This window comes from Mustela putorius, unplaced genomic scaffold (genome assembly GCF_011764305.1).
Source record: "Mustela putorius furo isolate JIRA1106 unplaced genomic scaffold, ASM1176430v1.1 tig00000275_pilon_pilon_pilon, whole genome shotgun sequence".
Taxonomy (NCBI): Eukaryota; Metazoa; Chordata; class Mammalia; order Carnivora; family Mustelidae; genus Mustela; species Mustela putorius.
Window position 1 is genome coordinate 25,867,679 of NW_025421341.1, and position 20,853 is coordinate 25,888,531.

The 20,853-nt window shown below is 43.8% G+C and overlaps 1 protein-coding gene across 3 annotated transcripts in view; it reads right to left on the reverse strand.

Annotated features, from left to right (window-relative positions):
- The window catches only part of PAX3 (paired box 3), a 100,294-nt gene that overhangs the window by 75,476 nt on the left and 3,965 nt on the right, over window positions 1-20,853 (reverse strand). For all 3 annotated transcript variants that reach the window (XM_004762892.3, XM_004762894.3, XM_004762893.3), the window contains exon 4: window positions 20,037-20,171. In XM_004762892.3, the coding sequence (XP_004762949.1) occupies window positions 20,037-20,171 (135 nt within the window). The remainder of the gene's footprint in view (window positions 1-20,036; window positions 20,172-20,853) is intronic.

Consider the following 20,853-nt stretch of genomic DNA (forward strand, 5'->3'; position numbering starts at 1 on the left):
TGTATTTAAAGCTGCACAAAGCTTAGCAGGAACAATTGTTTTGTAAGTTACAGCATCCCTGGGTAATTTCTTTTTCTTTCTTTTCTTTTCTTTCTTTTTTTTTTCTTTCTGTTGAGAAACTCATTGTTCTTTTTAATAATTTGGCAGCCCTTGGGACTATGAGAGAATTAAAATTCAACCACAATATGACAAAGTAGGTGCTACAATTTCTTTAAACTTGTTTGTCAACTCATTTCCTTCATTAGAAAATTCCTATCATTCAAATAAAAGCAAGTCTAAACCATACTCCCCCCTTTGGTGGTGAATTTGGAGTTTGGCGTTTATTTGCTTTCTAGGGAAAACACTTTTTTTAATCTTAACGTGAGAAATCAACTTCGCAACCGACCTGAGAAGTGAAATAGAGTCCTTAGTGCTTGAAGAATGTTCAGGGTAAGTACTCTCTAGAATGTGTTCTGCTCTGCTGGACCCTCTCCTTGCACACAGCAACACTTTCACTTTCTCCAAATTCTAGAGAGGTTTTTTTTTTTTTTTAATCTCAAACATCCAAAATGAACTGTACAACAGTCTTAAAACATCATTAATATAAATAATTTCAGTGGAATGGATCTCTAAATTTTACAGAATGCCATTCAACAGTTTAGCTTTAGCATTTAATTTCATTTCTTTAATGCATATAAATCTGTATTCATATTGACTTTAAAACCCCTCTTAACAACAGCAAAAAATAATCCTAATAGTGCTCCACTTATAAATAAAAAACACGTCCTTTAATAGCAGAGGGGAAAACAGACCATGTCTCACCACTAGCAAGCTGAAGTGTTCTTCCAAAGTGTTCAAATTACTTTAATCAACAACTGTAACCTCCTGTATAAAAGAAGTTTAAAAAATAAGTCTGCTCTTGCTACTTTATAGTGGAAATGTTATTAAAATATCCAAGATGTCTCAATATTTTAACCTGAAGCATATGTATTTCTGCATCCCCTAAAATGCTTTAATGTTTTTATATAGTTAAATAGAATGGCAATTCTTCGACTCTCCACCAGCACTTCCCTAAGAAAACATAAAAAAGAGTGCGCAGAGGAAATCAAATACTCACATCGAGTACTACTCAGCACCCCAATGCTTGGCAAAGCATTATAAATGCTTGCCGTTCTAAAAGCTATGTTGTTATCTTACTAGTCGAACTATATTAAACAAATGTATGTCATAACTCTCACCAATTCTCCTTCTTCAAATGTGTCCGGGGAGCATAAACTCGGGCTGCGGTGTAAGTCGAAGGTTTGCTTATGGACACAGAAAGGAGAGTCGACAACTCGAATTGTTTTGATTTGTATGAAGTTACAGACAAAAATTCTAATGGTGGCTAAAAGTAGCTACGATCAGATTTCTTCTTTAATCTACAGGTCAAGTAGTGACTTTCTCTCTTATCAAAAAAAAATTTTAATTTGCGATTCAAAGTTCAAAATCGCAATACATTTGATCTGAGTATAGGATAATCACTAAGAAAACTAGAAACAAACTCTTTCATATGGTAAACAGTAGTACTTATTATTCTGAATGTATAAAGAGGTATAGTTCCTCTATCTGATGTTCTCATTTTATAATGTTCAGCTTCTATGTCAAAAAGATTAGTAGATATTTTGTAGCAATATTTGCTCACATGTGTTTCCTCAAATCTGTTTGTTTAAGATAAAGGAAACTATAAGAAACCTTGAGCCATAGATTACCAGATACCTAAGAAAAATTATGCACGCAAAGATCAGTTTGGATATTTTATATGCTCTAAAAATTCTTCCAAAAATAAATTTTTACAATGCATTTTACATTGTTAATTTTGTCATTTGGCCTTGGCAGTTAAGGTTTGCTGCATCTGAATGATTCATAGTCTGTTTGCAGAATATATACCTAAAAAAGTCAACATGTAGATGTTGACTTTTGAAATCATTTTCTTCCACAAAAATAAAAGAGTAAAATAGTGAAGAAAAAAAATTATTAAAACCTCTTCTTGGTAGGCTATGACCTCTTGCCTTGAATTGTTTTTAATATAACAAAAACATTTCTTATATTCAAGTTTCTGAAATGCTTAATTGTAAAGTCCTTGCAAAAACAGTGGTTTTCAGACTTCATATTACCTACTGTTTCGAGTTTTATCTCAAACTCTGCTTTTCATGGAAAATTTTAATAGATTCAAATCCGATTTTTTTTCGTGAGCCTCTATGCATGTCTTTTAACCCAAGGCAAAAACAAACAAACAAACTTATTTATCTGATTCCGTTTTTGACAACTACAAATGAGGGAGTTACTTTACATTTAAAACACAAGAGCAGAAACAGATGAAGTGAAGGTACTATCATCTGATTCTTTCTCCTCAAGCCCAGTTTCTAGCTTTGACTTGGTCGACTCCCAGAAATCTCCTGTCTTCTCTGGTCACTGGGAAAAATGTCCAGACACAGATGATTTGAAAGAGGGAATGTTACCGTCCTGCTTAAGCAACTCTAACTTAAGGGGAAGTTCTCTAAACAATACCCGTTTCCAGACTCTTCTAGAAGCCACAGTTTTGACAGGAGCTTCAAGAAACCATCCATTGCCCAGCGTGGGTGGGGAAGAAGACCATGTCCACCTGCCCCAAAACACAGCAAGCTTCTGTCCTCACCCTCGCTGTTTCAGCACCTGAAGTCCTTCCTTTCAAAGATGAGACAGGTAGGAATTCCTCATCCACTAAGATATCGAAAGGCCCCAGGCCTCTCCATTTTTGCCCTGTATCTCCAGCTGCCTGGAGGCCTCACTGTTTCTTCAAACAACTGCCTGGGGTGGCCGAGAGTCTGCTGAGAATAGAACAAGACCGTAGCGGCCACATCCGCCAGAGCTGAGAGAGACCATACCCTTCACCTCGCTAGTGTCTGTTTCCCAGAGGAAGGGAGAGTGAGGCCCAGAGAGGAAAAGCAACCTGGTCATAGTCACGGTTCCGGAGACCTACAGGAAACATCTGAAAATTGCCTGACCCAACTTTTACAGCTGAGGAAATCAAAGCCTAGCCCCCCATTCTCATGCCCAAATGAAGGCTCTTGCCCACCTGCCCATGTCCCATAAGAGGATGGATGTTCCTTATCTTCTTGTAAGGAATCTGTCCAGGATCCTTCTAAGAGGTTCCCTGCAAGGACAAAGACTCCTATGCAGTCTAAGGGCCACACAGGTAAATTCTCAGTAGCGGTGGGTTGCCAGACCGACTTTGGCTCCATAAGTAAACAGGGTAAGGCTTGAGAAACAGGAAGCATCCTGGCAACCCGAACATCCAAGACATAGTTGAGGGGGACTGAGTATGATGATGATGATGATGACGATTATTATTATTATTATCATCATGATCATCATTATTATTTTGCTCTCACATACGTCTGTGCCAGGCCTTCACCATGCACAGGGACCACCTCTCCTCACCTCTACCTTTCCTCCCCTAAACTGAACAAGGACAAGGATAGATACAGTTTTGTAGAACCTAAAGCTTTTATAATTAAGGGAGCCCTTCTTAAAATGTAAAAACCAGGCATGCCTGGGTGGCTCAGTGGGTTAAGCTTCCGCCTTCGGCTCAGGTCATGATCTCTGGGTCCTGGGATCGAGCCCCTCATTGGGCTCTCTGGCTCAGCGGGGAGCCTGCTTCCCCCTCTCCCTCTGCATGCTCTCTGCTGACTTGTGATCTCTCTCTCTCTGTCAAATAAATAAATCTTAAAAAAAAAAAAAAAAGTAAAAACCAATGTATCTTCATTTTGTCACATTTGCAAAAACCTAATGGCATGAAGATGCGTGGGGTCCCTTCCAGAGTCTGAAAGGGCCCACACAGGTGAGGATCCCTAGAACTCAAGGTTCATTCCCTCCATGATGAGCTCACCTCCAACAAGGACTCCTCTTTCATCCTCCACTTGAGGGGACCAGGGGGAGATGTAGACTGTTTCTACATGCTTGTGTCTGCTGTCATTACCTAATACTTATAAAACATCAATCAAGTCTAAGTGCCAGCATTGGGGGCTCAGCAGGAATTCAAGATCATTCAAGAGTTCACAGACATGACAGGCTGTTTCAGAACCCCATATATCAAGGGTGGAATAAATCCCAGCTGTTCTACTGGGAGGTTCATGGCTTACATCTTCCAGAACAATGTGTTGCTGAGGCTCTCCAGGACCCCAGCACTGAGAGTCTAGGAGTCACTGGCCTTCCAAAAGACTCCTGGAAGGGCTTCAGTGCACTTTCCAGAAGATTTCCAGCCGGCAGATCCATCATGATTGCCCCTTGGGTCCTAGTCCCCTTGAGGAGGGGAGCCTCATTTCTTTTAACCTCTGACATCAGTCCAGGTACCACCAGAAGTATAAGAGCTCAGGGCACCTGGGTGGCTCAGTCAGTTGAGCTTCCGGTTTGGGCTTGAGGTCATGACCTCATGGATCGGGGGATGGAGCCCTGTATCAGGCTCTGTGCTTGGCAGGGAGCCTGCTTGAAAATTCTCTCCCTCTGTCCCTATCTCCCTTCTCTCTCTCTGAAATAAATAAATAAATCTTAAAAACAAACAAACAAAAAAAATGGTGTGAGGGCTCAGATCAGATGTCTGTTCCTTGGGGAGGGTTTTGAGCTCTGAGGCCAAATGGGTCCCACAGTGCCCTCCCAGACCTTTCATGTTCTTCTGGCCCTGCTCTTTGCCAAGAAGACCAAAAAACACAAGCCAAGGCTTTTCTCTGGCACCCCGTAAGTGTGGAGAATCCATCAGTGATGGAGAATGCTCTCGGCCTCACCTGGACCTGCCTCGCCTGGAGAGCTCACCAGTGTACAATGCCCTGGGAGGTCATACTCACCAGCAAGAAGCTCTCTCATTTCAGAACTAGTCTTGCCATGCACCATGAAGATAGGATCTGCAGGGGTGTGTTTTGAGTGGCAACTGAAACCTATTCCTTGCCCCACTTCCAAGGTTTCCTTCCTACGTGGATACCTGGAATTCTGCCATTAGGAATTGGTTCCTCCGTGTTAGGTTATCAGCTCCGAGCATCCTCTTGGAAACTGCCAACATCCCAGGGAGAGGTAACCAGTTGAGTCTCGTTGTGAATGAGGAAGAGCTTGGTGGAAGCTTCTGTTATATGTGTGTGTGTAGGGTAGGGGTGCACAAGAGGAAGGTAAGCCAGATGGAAGCAGGACAGGGGTGGGGGATACAGGGAACATACGAAACAGACCTCCCTCTTTTTACCCAAGGTCAGCCCAGAGAGGCCTTTGTGAAAGGAAAATAGGAGAAACAGTTTCAAAGGATTTCAAAGGCAGAGCACTGAGGGTAGGGAGATTTTCAAACATCCCTGCAAAAAGCCCAAATTGTTCTGGTAATATCATTTCCTATAAACTATAGTTTGAGTGACAGTTCTATTTTTCCTAAAGCTTTTCCAAAAGGATTTTCCAAGTACTAGGAATTTCAATGTGAAAGATAGTCATTGTCTTTCCTAATGAATTTAATTTGGGTTCTCAATTTAAAAAAAAAAATAAAAAGGATTCATTTCAGGGGAAGAATTGTTAGTTTAAACCAGTAACATTAAATTATAATAATTCAATAAAATGATAAAGTTAGACAGCAAACAAAATTCAGACCAAATTTGGTTTTCTACGTCATTTGTATTTTGTTATAAGGAAATCGGTCCTCTTCTTATCAGTCCAAGGTATATGTCAATACTCCGTTACAAAGAAAAGCCCGGGGGAGTGACTCGGTTTCAATTTCCTGGAAAAAGGAGAGACTGCGTGACACCAGAGTGTGCCAGGTAATGAGTCCTTGCTGCCACCTGCAGAAGATCTGTAAGTGCCCACCCTCCACTGACCACTTACTGAGCCTTTGAAGGAAACAAGGTGAGGTGGTCTTCCACCAACTGGCTTTTGGCTCAGGAATGCCCTGAGACACACCAGCTGGTACTTTCCACAGGCAAGAAGACACTGAGGAGTCAAGGCCCAGAAAGTTAACTGGAAGAGCCCAGAAGCAGAATCCCAATTAGGCCAGTTGAGTTTCCACCCTGGCTTCCTTCCTGGAACCCAATCCCTGGATGATGCGGGACCTGCCAAGACCCCGGCATCCCTCCATGCCCTGGACTCTTCATCCCGGCTCTCTGCTGTTTTCGACCTGATGCTGAGATCCCAGTCTCCCCTTTGCCATCTTTTCTTCAGACAAAAATTCAGCAACTATTCAGAGCTTGGCAGGGCCAGTGACCACAAGCAGACATTGGCTTCCAGTAAGAAATTATAGAAGTTGCCTTTCTGCCGCCCTCTGATGAATGCGCGTCGTGCACGCACCAGCCCCGGATGTGCCCTGTCTGCACAAAAGCCAAGCAAGTCTACCACCTGGAAAGTTTCCACACTGGATAGCTTCCCAAATCCTATTCTTCTCTGGGGTATTGCTAGTCCCCACCCCACCCCCAAGATGCTGTGAGGAGACCCTGTTTATTGGGGGGACTTCCTGACATGGACTCCCAGGCCCTTTTAGAAATGCTCCCAGAAGATAGTAGAAGCTCTCCTCTTTTTCAAAGAGAACCAATGATTCCAGACACTGAGATCCCACTCATTTGCAAATCATGAAATGTAAAGTTGTCTCCCCTAAAGAATCCATGGGTCCCTCTTTATTTATTTATTTGAAGATTTTATTTATTTATTTATTTGACAGAGAGACACAGTGAAAGAGGGAACACAGGCCAGGAGAGTGGAAGACGGAGAAGGAGGCTTCCCACCGAGCAGGGAGCTCAGTGCAGAGCTCAGCCTCGATTCTAGGACCCTGGGATCTTGACCTGAGCCGAAGGCAGCTGCTTAAGGACTGAGCCACCCAGGCGCTCCCCGCCACCCTCTTAATTTTAAAAAGCAACAAATCTACCAGTCAGGAGAGAGAGCAGCTCTCACACCTGAGTCCGTCCTTGCTGACAAGGAGCCAGCCCCTGGACAAGGCTCTCTCTTCACCTGTGTAGGGGAGCACAACAACGTCAGAATCTCAAGGGTGGTTACGTGGCCAACGTGGGTCTGAAAACTACTACGTATTTTCTTCCAGTCTAAATTTCTGTTGAGAACATCACAGCAATCTGACAAACAAATCAAACTTTCTTTCAGCATTAACCCTCCTTTGGCCCTCCTCCCTAGGTAGAGAGCTGCATCCTTCTGCAGGTAGTAATCAGATGTCACAAATGACGGGTCTGATTCAATCCAAATTACGCACATTGCTGGGCAGAGAGGGTGGCGGGGGAGGGGGAGCTGCTTTTGATTCTTCTCAGCTCTTTACAGAGGCTCTTAACACCAGGCCTGTTTACATGTCCAAAGTGACTCCTTCAGATTTCCGTAAGCAAGTCAGAGGGGAAACAGGGAGAGAACCCAGAGCACTCATCTAGCTGCCTTCTAGGGAAGCCAAGACGAAAGTCCTAGTATGAAGAGAGCAGACCTTCCCTCCTCTGCCTGCCACAACTGTGCTCTCAAACTGGAGGCAAGAAAAGTCAAGACAGAAGATTGATTTTGTTTTTCCGTTATTTCTTTTTTTAAGCCAAATCAAGATCCTGCTTTTCAAAAAATAAATTCTTAGCTCCCAGCTCATTCTCCTATTTCTTTTTTTTTTTTTTTTAATTTATTTGACAGAGAGAGATCACAAGTAGGCAGAGAGGCAGGCAGAGAGAGGGGGAAGCAGGCTCCCCGCTGAGCAGAGAGCCCGATGTGGGGCTCGATCCCAGGACCCTGGGATCATGACCTGAGCCGAAGGCAGAGGCCTAACCCACTGAGCCACTCAGGTGCCCCTCATTCTCCTATTTCTGAAAGGCCCACTCCTCAAAAGGAATGACCTGAAATGTTCACTTCGTAATATTTACTGGCATTTCCATCTTCCGCTTTCCCAGGAGGGTTTGGAGAAGGTTGTTTTTCTCCTATGGTTGGAACACGGTTCTTCCTGGCTCATTTCACGGACTTGGACTTCAGCTTAGGTAGGCCAGGTACGCAGCAGCATCAAGAACTGAATTCCTGGGCATCAGATTTAAGGGAAAATAGGCTGAAACGATTTGAGGGAGGCAAGGTATGTGCAAAACCATAAAAAGTCCTTTGTGCATAGAAGGGAATGGATACATGCCCCTTAAAAGTTTGTAAAATTAAAAATCAGCCTCTCCCAAACTCAAGAAACCCCAAGAACCCAGGCCAGCACTTCTCAAAAATTAGAAATATAAGACCCTGTTTTATTATTCATGGCCTGCTCTCTTACTAGTTCAACCCTGATTTGGTGACCCTGACAGACAGCTTCTCTCTTGTAACTAAACAATCAAAATAAGTTGCCTCAAAATTGCTATAAAATTGTCCATAATTTTTGTAGCACAGAAAGAAAAACAGCTAAGAATGTTTATCGCAAATATGTTAATATATGATGAGATATGGGGACTGAAATGAACAATAGACCAAAAAAAAAGAATACAAAGAGGAACCAAAAAGTCAAAAAAAAAAAAAAAAAGCTTTCTCTGGATTTAGAGACTGTTCCTTTTGGAGCAATAACTGCTTAGAGGAATTTCCAGAGGGTAGTCAACGTTGGCAGAACAACTCCCTAGGCAGAGATTTCAAAACCTGTTCTCCAATACGTGTACAGTGGTAGAGAAAATTGTTTCGTTTTTTTCATGCATGTGAACACAGACAAACATGTTTCTGCTCCGCACTTACGAAGCAAGCCTTCCCCTGTTTGTTCTCAACATAGTACCAAAATTCCACCAAAACTATCAAAATTACAAATGTCTTCCCTTTGTGCCTATCATGGACAAATTATTTTTACAAATAAACGCACACATGTGCCAGATGGTGTCATTTAATTGGAAACTACCTAATACTAGATAAACCATCATTTGCCAATGCAATGGAATACTACACAGCCGTACAAAGGGGCTGTGGAAGCCCCCAGACCCTGATGCAGAGTAATCACTGAGATACATCCTTGGGGGGGTGGTGTGCAGGAAGCAAGGCACAAAACAGTTTCTATCATGGGCTACCATGTGCACAAAAGGAGAGAACATTTTTTAAAGAGAGAGTGAAATATCATTGTTTATTTATGCTTAGACTCTAGAAAGGTGACCAAAATACAGAGGGACACTACGGGAAGAAAACCTGTTACTGTCTATCCCCCTATATCTTTGGAATTATATAAGAGCGAAGGTTTTACCCAGCCAAAATAAATAGGATGATTTTAAAAATGGAATCTGATGAAGTATACATTTCTTTCGAGTTTTTGCATCCACAAGAGGGCAATCCCTAGAATCAAAGAATGCTTCCCTTTTGAGGTTGAGAATCAGCCCCCATAATCCAGGGATCCTCTTGCACCTCAAAGCCTTCGGGATGGGGGTGGGGAGGCAGCACAGGTCCAGAAGGAAGGCCCCGTGGCTGGCCAGCAAGTTTTCATCAGTTCACTGGGGGCCGCCAAGCAAGGCTCCCGGGCTGCCTGCCGAGAGCCTAAGCCCCAACAGCTGCATAAACTTGCCGTGCCCCAGCCTGACCTATTTCGGAGACAGGTCAGACCAGTGCATGCGGGGATAAGAAAACAACCTTCCTTCTCTGCAGTGGCTGCACCAGCAAGCAGCTCCAGCAGGGGAAACTCGGGGGCAGGCGCTCTCCAGCTCCCCAAACCTCACAAGCCAGGCAACTTTATTTTCAATTCTTGCATTGCACCAGGATAACACAAAAGTCCCCAGCTTTGGGAACTGGATGGAGGGAAATCAAGTAGAAAGGTCATTGAAATGTATCCTCCAGCTTAACGAATCCTATTTTGGAAAGTTTCTTTAATATTGGTGAACTCAAATTTGATAGGAGAATCATGCACAAAGAAAGAGGAATGTACACAGCCTCACATGGGGAGCTAAGAAGATACTTAAGAACAATGAAGTAGCCTGAAGAGGGCACAGAATGAGAAATTGTGCAAAAGCAATTCCATAAAATGAAGCATTTCGACAGAATTTCAGGAGTACAAAGGCACGCATGCATGAGACCTATTTTCAAAAAGCAGCCTGTTTGTCAATGTCTGATAGAGTGAGAAGAACCTGTTGAAAAACAAACAATGAAAGAAAGAAAGAAAGAAAGAAAGAAAGAAAGAGAGTTTAATTTGGAGGACTCTGAAAAAGCCAAGTTAATCTAAGAGAGAAGAGTAATCTTTGCAGAACTAGGAGAAAAAAATAATTCAGAAGTATCTTTTGACATCTCAATGAATGGCTTTAGAATTTTGCTATTTTTCTTATCTGGTAAGTCAATAAAATCTATTATATTAAATAGCCGCTCACAATCTCCATTTTTTGACGCAGTGAAAGTGAAGTGTGTGTGTGTTTGTGTATATGTGTGCGTGTTCCTTCATTGTTGTTCCTAAGCTCTGAATTAAGCTTTTATCTGCCTTTGGGCTGAGCCCATCTGCCAGCAGGCTGGTCACTTTCTGCATGTTCGGAGGGTTTCCTCCCCCAAGATTTTGAATTTTCCTATGATACATGTAATTTGCATACAACTTGCATCTTCTCATTTTCTTCTGATAGCACCCTGGGAAGCTGGTATGATGTGGCCCATCTTACATATGTCAAAACTGAAGTTCAAGGGGTCACACCTAAATGTGCTTGGTCACAATTTTAGAGTGAAATAAGGGATGCAAGAAAAAGCCACTTTTGCCTTGGGTAATAGGCTCTTACAGAGCAAGCAAAAAGGCAGGAAGAGGGACTTAGGGTGTGTTTAAGTCAGAACAGACAACACTCAAATGCTTTAGTGGACCTCAATCAGGAAACTGGCCAAGTAGGGATTCAGAAAGAAGAAACCTGTTGCTTTTCTTATAATAAAATGAATTGGACCAATTAATTTTCTTTAGTTCAGGTTAAGCTCAACCATGGTAATTGACACACACACACACTCACTCACCCCCACTGGCCAAGATTTTCTTAATCAAGATAATATATTAGAATATTGGGAGAATTTTAAAATACGTTTGAAGATAGACTCTCTAAGTCTACAATTATTTAAAATAAAATTTTCTTTAGAAAGATAGGCCCTATAAGGGAAATAAGAAACATATTAGCGTCTCCATACAATACCCAAGTGCTTGTTGGCTGGAGAAATTATGTCTACACTAGGGTTTGCCAAAAAAAAAAAAAAAAGGTAAGAGGGGTATGTTGGGTGTACTGTTACATATCTACATATCTGTGTACCTGTAAAATCAACAGCCTACAAATGTAGGCTTTCTATTAAAAATGCAAATTTGTATGTCACTATGTAAATATTCACTAGGAAAGTACACAAACATTAAACCAGTCCCATGTTACAATATAAACTGCACAGCAATCAACTTTCCTTTCTTAACTATTTTACTCTAACTTATTTATTGTTTCCACCTAATGACATAAAGGCAGGGACATTTAATTCTGCAGTTGTTTCCAGAAATATGCCTACCAGCCGATTATAAAAATTCTCAAAATTTACATTTAAGCCTCCATAAAACTGTATTATTTGAACTCACAATATGACCTTAGACATTTTTTAATGCTAAAAATCAGTGGTATTTCCTCTCCCTTAGTTCCATGTTGGTCAGCCAAAAAGAGTCTCCCATCCTTGTCACAAGTATTTTGATTAGCTATTTTTAAATGGAATCCATCGATGAGCTCCTAGAACCGAGATTTTGTTACTCTACTGCTATCGATGCATTAAATCTGGCCAAAGAAAAGTACCTACAGTCACGAAATTCCTAAGTGGGTTGAAGGAGAGAAACAGCCAGCTAGTTTGTTATTGCCTGTCATAAGTTCTAATTTGTTTTACTGAGAAAGACTGACTTCCCAATCACTGCAGTAAGGAGGGCATAAAAACTCAGACTACTTTAATCAAGTTGCTTCATCCCAAAGAGAAGAGGTTCTCTGTTGTTGTGTTGTTGTTTACTTAAAATCCTGCAGCAAAAATCTAAATGCTACAAAGTTTGCTGCATGCAATGTACAAGGTAACTCTTTCTTAGGATTTTCCTTCCTAGGAGAGATGTGCATCAAATCAAACTCTAAATTGTACACCACCCTTTAGTAATATATACTTTCTTCTTTAAAAATAGAAGTTATCTGTTCGTCATTTCTTAGTTTTTATCAGGAAGTTAGGAAAACAGACATTGAAGGTAAGAATTCATTGAACACTTCCTTAATCATTCTCAGCAACTAATTTCTATGGTTTTCATATTTCTTTTAACAATGGTGAAGTTTCTAACTCATCTCCCTTGAATAGATGTTTTGTAATGTTAATGGGCATTTTGACAACTGTGCCTGTTCCTTCCAGTTACAAACTGGAAATTATATATATTCTGGTTATTTAGGAGCATAATCCTAACACAGATAATTTGAGAGAAAGCTTTCTTAGAAGACAGAAGTCCCAATTCCAGCAAAAATTCAATGCTACGGGGGCTCAGTGTTTGGCCCAACACTGCAAGACAGAGCTGAGAGCTGAACTGTGACAATCTCTACCAGAGACCAGGAGCAACAGGGCAAGAAAAGCTTTCCCAACAGAGCAGAAGATGGTCCTCTGTTCCCACGTTGGTATGAATCTTCCAAGAGAAGGGCAACTACTAAAATTCCCTTTCTCTTTCTCTGGCCACAGTTCCTCAGCTAAAGGCAGCCAGTTGTTGTTGTTGTTTTGTTGTTGTTGTTGTTGTTGTTATTCTTTTTTTTTTAAATAATATCAAAATCATATTTAATCTTCCTTACTTTATTGAGATATAATTGACATAAGCCAGTTCTTGAGTCAGTAATTCTTCCCTGGTACTGAGATCAGACCTAGTTTAGAGCCCAATTCTGCTGCCCTCCCTGACAGTATATGAACACATAGCCTGATACCCAAGAGGGGAAAGTTACTTTAACTCCATACGTATATGAAATATACACGTACATGTGGAATACCAGCAAAGAACTCTCTAATGTTGCATCTGGACCCAGGACAAGGTAACCGAAACAGATCTGAGCTGACTCACCCTTCCAGCTTAATCCATTTCAGACAGTTGCTCTACACTGAAATGATTTGGGTTATATCAAAAAAACATTTGAGCAGGGGCGCCTGGGTGGCTCAGTGGGTTAAGCCGCTGCCTTCAGCTCAGGTCATGATCTCAGGGTCCTGGGATCGAGTCCCATATCGGGCTCTCTGCTCAGCAGGGAGCCTGCTTCCCTCTCTCTCTCTGCCTGCCTTTCTACCTACTTGTAATCTCTCTCTGTCAAATAAATAAATAAAAAAATCTTAAAAAAAAAAAAAACATTTGAGCATAGGTAGAATATTAATTGGGAGATGATAATAGAATATATTAAAAATATCCACTACATCAAGAAAATATAGATATAGATATGACATATAGAAAATATCTGTATGTCAAGACTCCTCTTATTCAAGAGTGAACAAGAGGGTTCCTGGGTGTCTTAGTTGGTTATGCGACTGCCTTTGGCTCAGGTCATGATCCTGGAGTCTCTGATCAAGTCCCCAGTCGGGCTCTCTGCTCAGTGGGGAGTCTGCTTCTCCCTCTGATCTCTCTGCTCTCTCTCTTTCTCTTTCAAATAAATAAACAAAATCTTAAAAAAAAAAAAAAGGAGTGAACAAGAAAGAATAAAACCAAAATGAAATAAAGATACAGTCCTATGCACAATTATTTAGTACTGTAATGAGCACAGTCAGAGAAGGGGATTCAGGAAGACAAATCCATGATGCACATTTGAATATCCAAAGCCTGAATCTGGCATAAATTTCACAACCTCAGAGTGATTTGCTGGCATTTGCAAATTAAGCACAGAAATGGTATTTCAAAAAAAGCCCTTGTAGGAATTTTAGCTCTCATAATAAAAGAAAAAAATCAATCCAAATATATTGAATTCTAAAGCTAAAACAAACAAACAAAAAAGGCTAATAGTTCATCTAAAAATCAACAGCCAAGCAGTTATAAAATCATTCAAGGGAAGATTTTTTTTTCCTAGCATTCAACAGCAGTGCTTAATAAGAATTGGGAGGCTATGCTGTTACCTCAAATTCTGATGACTCTAGAAGTGTAATCCACTGGACAAATGAGCTTTTATTTTTGTGCAACTGGAAATAGTTTACTGCCAGCTTAATTCATAGTGACGAACTTATAAACTCTAACGATGCACAAACTATACACACAAATACATGTATATGCCTACATTGTAGGGGGTTAAAAATATACATGAGACTCATATAACCGTCTATAAACACACAAAAATATAGAAACACATGTAGAGAAATGTAGCCAGTATAACTCCTACTTTCTCATGTATTTAATTATTCCCCACCCAGTTTTACATTAAAAATCTGACATCTTTCCCTTCCATAATTCCAGCTTAGAAGGCAACTTCGGTGAAAGAAAGTTCCATATTTAAAAATTTAGGGACATGCAGATAGTAGCTTCCATGCCTCCGGCCACCCTCCAAAAATAAGAATCTATTTGATGATAAATTCACCGTCTTAGCCTAAGCTCTAAACAAGAAATCACCATAGGATAATTAAAAACACCCCATGAATCTCTTCTCTACAAACCTACGACATGTAACTGGTTTGGGTTCCTATTTCTTAAAGAGAATTTGGTCAATCCTCCTTAGAGGTTTCAGAGGAAAAGGAGGATTTTCCAAGACAGATAAGTTGAAATGATCCCGCTTTGATCTCTGTGGTTAAGAATCCCTCACAATAGAAGATGGCCACTGAGGGGCCGGGATCCCGGCCTTTTAATGCGTAACAATGCAATCAACAAACAGCTACTTAATCAATATTTGGCCAGAGCTGCTGAAAACTTCCTTTTCAGATTTTAATTCCTAGTTGTAAAACAACCCCCGAGCAGCCAGTGAGATAAGGCATTAAACTGACTGCTTAATTGTCTGTTAGAGTCGTGTTAGTTATATATGTACATTCTTAATGGTTCCTTAATCTTTATTTACCCGCATAAATAAGTTACCTGTCTAGAACCCCACCGAACTGAAATTTCTCTGTCCCCCCTCCCAGTCCTGGACAAACTCTGTCTCACTCTTTGTTGCTGCTGTTGCAACTTGTAATTTTCATTGGCCATTTACTTTCGTAGGATTTAAACATTTAACTTCATGGTTAGGAAGGATTCTTTTTTTTTTTTTTTTGTCTTCAGATATATTTATTCATGGATATTGCAACTGGGTTTTAGTGGCAATGCTCTTATTCACCTGATTGATTTCAGCATATCCCTCTCTTCTGAACCGCGGAGCACTTGCTGGTTCTGCCTCAACGCGGTGGGTTTTATTGCAAAGCCCTGGGGACTCTTAAATGACCCTTCAGTAATTATTACGCACTTGAAGCCCCTAGGTCCCCGTTCCGGTGCTATCAACAATCAAATCAAGCCCCAAAATAAACATACGATTTCAAGCATTAATTAGAAAATCTGCATGTTTTCAATAAGGCTAGAAAGTCAACATGCCCCAGCCAACCAAACAAAACAAATAAGCAAAAAAGAAAAACCTACAAGACCCAAATTCTGGTGGTTTGTTTTCTTTCTTTCTTTTTCTCTTTCTTTCTTTCTTTCTTTCCCATCCCAACAGAAAAAATCGTTAACGCTATGTCCTTGAAAAGAACGCAAGGTGGTGTTTTAATTTGATTGAAGTTTTGATATTTCCAATACACTTTTAAATGGGTGCTATTTCCTTTTTGAGTAACCTAAGGACTTCAGAAAACAGAAAATTTGCTCAAAAAACTAGAGGCGACATTGGGGTCAAATTTGGGATTCTGACAAATGGACTTGGAGAGTGGGCTGTCCACTTTAATAAAGGTTCCGATGCCACAAACCTAAGATCTTATACCCCATGATTTCAGTCTGTGGGAAAGTTCCCCCCTCCACCCCCCCACCCCGCCTCCCTCGCTTTGCCTCCCTCAAGCCAAAATGTCCTTCCTTGCTAAGTCGGGGGGAAGAAACGGCCTTCCGTTCCTTTCGACTTCAGTAGCTCCCGCTAATGATAAAGTGCTCTTTTCGTGATTCCATTGGAAATGAAATAGTTCGAGGGCCTTTAAAATATTTCTGCGTTTTTAATTGCTTTCTCTTATGCCCCGCTGAAAAGCTGACGTCGTCCTAGATATTTCAAGAAAAGCTCACAAGTTTACAAACAAAACGGGACTGCAAAACTTTTGTCACTTTTACTTTCTCAAATTAAAAAAAAAAAAAAAAAAGACCTGCTTTTCATAAGTGTCAAATAGGAAGCGAGAGATTCGAACGGAGTATAAGCCTGAAACGACCTATGGTTGGGGTCTCTTAGCCTCATCTTTGAAATCATTGCAAACCTCCCCACGCTCACTAGTGATTTTTAAAGGAGGAAAGCAAAGTCCTATGAAAGTGTATCTCCAGCCCCAGTCAAAACATCAATTGGGCAATCTGGCCTCTCTCCCCCTGCACTCCCGAGCTGCCACTTCAAAGCCGCTGCAACAAGTCAGTAATTGTAACGTTGCATCTAAATATTTAAGCGAGAGTCTTGCCGTCGCGTGTCCCACTTACAGTCCTCATCTGTCCTCTAATTCCATTACGGCACAAAGCAAAAATGTTTCCCAAAACTCACAAACAGGAAAAGCGTCACCCTTCTGGGGGACGAGGAGGAGGAGGAGGAGGAGGAGGAGGAGGAGGAGGAGGAAGAAGAAGAGATGAAGGAGCAGTTTCTATTGATTAGTCACTGCTTTTGTGTTAAGGGCTTTCTTTAAAATAAGAAAAAAAATGGGGGGAGGTTGCAGAAATTTCACTAATGTGAGCCTCAGGCAAGAGAGGAAAAAAAAGGAGAAGGAGAGGGGGGAGGCGGGCTGTGTCTAGATGAAAGTGAGAAGGACATAAAGGAGGCAATTGAGTCGGCTGCAGCCCGGCGAGCTAAGCTTCGAGCCGGGCCGGAGCGCAGGGGAGGGGGCGGCGCGGCGCTTTGGCGCAGGGCGCAGGAGTGGGGGCCGACCCATTGTGGCGGCGCCCGCGGGCCCGCTCGGCCGCTCTGGGGGAGGAACAGAGGCGCCCATTGAGTGGTCGCAGAGGAGGCTGTACCCACGGCCCCCGATGCTGCGACCGGGGCTTGGCTCCTCCGACTGCGCCTGTTCCGATCTCGGTGCTGGCCGGTGGCCCGGGACCAGGCGCAGGCGGGGGGGCGCTTTGCTGTCCCCGGCCTCCCAACCTTCTCATTCCACCAGAGCAAAGGAGCTGGAAGGGTGGACCCAGGAAGGGGGCACCGCGTCTAGTGCGCGCCAGGGCACAGGGGCCTGAGCGCGCCGAGTCTGCACGCTGAGCAGCTCTTGGATTGGGCAAGGGACAAGGGAAAGTGAGAAGGTAAACGGGGTCACCAAGGAGAAAGGCCAAACTCTGGACAGAAAAATGACAGCAGCTCTGACATCTTTCAGGGTGCTTCTCTAACTGTGTCCTAGAGTCTGACAGGCAGGAAGATGTCCCCCCCACCAAAGCCAGTCTTAACATCCCCTTTCCTTCCAACTCCCCCACCCCCCAGGAAGCTGGAACCTCTAGAAGAGAGCGCCTTGCCCTGCTCAGGGCACCCAAAGGTCCTTTCTCAGGCAGCCTCCTCCCTCTGGGCTAGGGAGCTCGCGGCACTTTCTCCACAGTCACTCTATTTTACAGGTGGAGCAGCCTCTGACTTTTGGTGCCCAAACAACAGGGGTAATTTTTTGAGGTTTCTAGACTTCGCTTTAAACTACCCTTCACTCTGTCCTTTCTCTGTGCCCTTCTTGCCCTCCAGGGCTTATCCGGAAAGGGAGCTAGAGCCGCTTAAAGAGAGGGACACTGCATCTTCTCTGACAACCCCAAATTAAATTAGGTTTCAGGCTCTATGGAGTGTGTGTGTTTTCAGCGGTACAGCCCCCGCTGCGGAGAATACTCTGATTTTAAAAATGGTAGCAATTGCCCTTGAATGGCAGCCGGCCCAGCTAGACGGCCCAAAAGACTAGAAACATTTTGTAGGTGAAATAGCCACTTTTTCCACGCTGGAGAGTCCATAAAACTTCCTGGCGCAGCAGCTATTGGAGCTCATTGAATAATTCATCCCTCATTGCAAGCCCATAATGTCTATTCTCGGCCCTTTGTGGAGCTGTTTTCTCTTCTTTTCTCCTTGAATTATAAAAAGGTTGCCTGCCTTTGTTCACATCAAGCTGCTGCGAGCTGGAGCTTTGTCTGGGCCGAGCTAAAGTGTGAGTTTCAATGGACTCTCCAGGCTTTGTCTCCCAAGTTCATCTCCAAGTGTAGATTGTGTAGAGAAGGCCTTCTTTGTAAAAGCTGGAAAAGTTGTACAAATGTTTGACCAGCTCATTTGGGGCGTTTTGTCTCCTGGGCCTCGGTTGCCTGTGCTGCGAGGGAGCGGCCAGTCTGCCGCCAGGCGCCTCCAGCAACAAGTAGCCAAGCTGTGCTACCCCCACGCTGCTTCTTGAGCCTCTCTGATAGCTCTGGGCTTCCTGCCCCTCTGCCCGCAGGGGCCCGTTGGGTTTGGGATTGGCTGGTTTCTCTCCTTCCTCCCTCCCCAGTACCCCTCTGCTGCATCTAAGCCTGGAATAAAAGCTGGGGTGTCTCCTGAGAGACTACAGCAGAAAAGCACCGCTCCTGAAGGAGGGGCTTAGGCTAAGATCCTGTGAGTCCCCTGCTTTTAAGGAAAACAACAGCCTATGTATTTCCCTGCCCAGCGAGCCTTGGTTTTTGGTGTCTTTTCCTAATTGCCCATGTGTCCCAGAACATCGACACTTTCTGTTGATCCCTGAAATCAGCTGTTTGAGTTTGTCACATCTAAATCTAAGTGTCTCTTCAAGGTTGTGGACAGATTTTGCCTTGGCTGCTGCCATCCACCTGGGCTGGGCAATGAAAGCAAAAGGTGTGACCAGCTTTCTACCTACAGTCCTACCCTGAAGAACACCTGCTGAGGGTACAAACCCAGCTGGTCACAGCGGGTGTCCAAGCCCACCTGAGGAGCCTCATGCCCTTCCAGGACAAGTCAAAACTTAACACAACCCACCTAAGTCCCGGGCCCTGAAGGGGGCAACTCAGGGTGTGGCAGGGGTGCCAGGCGCCTCCTGACCCTCTGCGATTTTGAAGAGGTGTGATCATCCCCAAGGCCAAAACTGCAGAGTGGAAAACTGCTGCAGGGATCCCTTTCCGCTTCAACTTCCACAGGTTGGCTTTCCTTTTGGGAAGAGGGAGACACCTTTAGATTCTCCAGACCCAGTGTGGCAGGTATAAGGGAAGTAGGCTGCTCTTATGGCTCCAAAGGGGAGACTTTTTCTTGAAGATGACAGGTCAGAGCTAACAAGGAGCAGGTGGCTTGCACCTTCGGATGGAGACAGGGCACCAACACCACAGCCCCAAGAACCCACATCTTAAGCTGATTTTCCTTCCTAGACACACACACACACACACACACACACACACAATCAAACCCCATCGCATCAGAAAACCAATTTAAAGCACAAAACAACCATCTTACATATATATATATATATATACACAGATATATATGTATATATATATATATATATGCATGATGTACTCTGTATGTATTTATAAGGCAGTCAAGGTGGTGCAACTCTGGGGCCGCACTGCCCCCAAAGAGTTTTGAGTCCTCCTCTCCGCTCCCCTCCTCTAATAATGGGAACCTATGTAGACATCTGGGCCTTCCCTTAGGACGCAAAAGTTCCTTCAACCTCCAGAGGCTCACAGACTGCTCCCCCAGCCCCTCAAGCGCTCTGAGACGCCCTGCCCCGCACACCTGAGGGCAAGAGGGTTGCCCTACACCAAAACGCAGTTCGCAGTTCTAGACTCTGAGCGGCTGAGGCTGGTTCAGAAGAAAGACTTGTAAGTAGAAAAAGAAAGAAAAGATATTTTTGTTTCAGTTTCAAGTACGCCTCTAGTCTTTCACTTGAATGCTCTTTCCCGGGTGCAGTGGATACGACCGAAGAGGGACCTTGACCCGAGCCGGGGCCGGGCAGCGCGCTCGGGCCCGCGACGTCAGAGCGCGGGTACCGCCGAGGCGCGGGCCCTGAGCGCGCCGCTCAAGCGCGCCGCCGCTTACCTCGCTCGCTCAGGATGCCGTCGATGCTGTGTTTCGCCTTCTTCTCGCTCTCCTCCGCCTCCTTCCTGTCCAGGTCAGCCTCCTCTTCTTCGCCTTTCCCGAATTTACTCCTCAGGATGCGGCTGATGGAACTCACTGGGGGCAGGAGGAGGGTGAGAGCGCGGACGACTGAGCCTTGCCACGCCGTGCAGGAAGGAGCCTCGAATCCCCAGCCCAGACCCTAGAGCGGCTGCCCTGCACAGTTGGCCTGTCTCCTCCTGCATCTTGGGGCATCCTCGACCTTCCACCACCCCTTCAACCTCCCGCTCTAACCCCTGCCCCCACCCCCAAATCCTCACCTCCAAGTTAGATCCGAGAGAACCGCCGTTTCTGTCCCTCTCGTCCCGGCGGAAAGCATTACCCCTTTTCACTCTATAGACGGGGCTCTAGATCTCGACTCCAAGAGACTTTTCCCGCCAGCCCACCCAGCATCCCCTACCACCACCTGGGTATTGGGCCTCCGCGGTTGGCGTTAAGGGAGGAAGAACCGCAGAGGACCCGTCCCCTGCAATGCAGCTTTTTTTGAGGCTATAAAGGGTTTAAATTTCAACTGCAGAATCGTTTCCTATTGTAAAAAATCAAAAGAAAATGCACTCTCCCCCATTTATTTTTTCCAGATTCCAGTCTGGTAAACAAATCCATACTCTTGAAATATCTCGTTCTCGCAGGGGGGAAAGGGAGTTTCCTTTTAATTAAAAACAAACTCTCCCGCGCGCCCGCGCGCTCGCCCCTGCGTTTGTCCCTCTTCTCCCTCCGCCTTCCCCCCGGATGCCCGGGG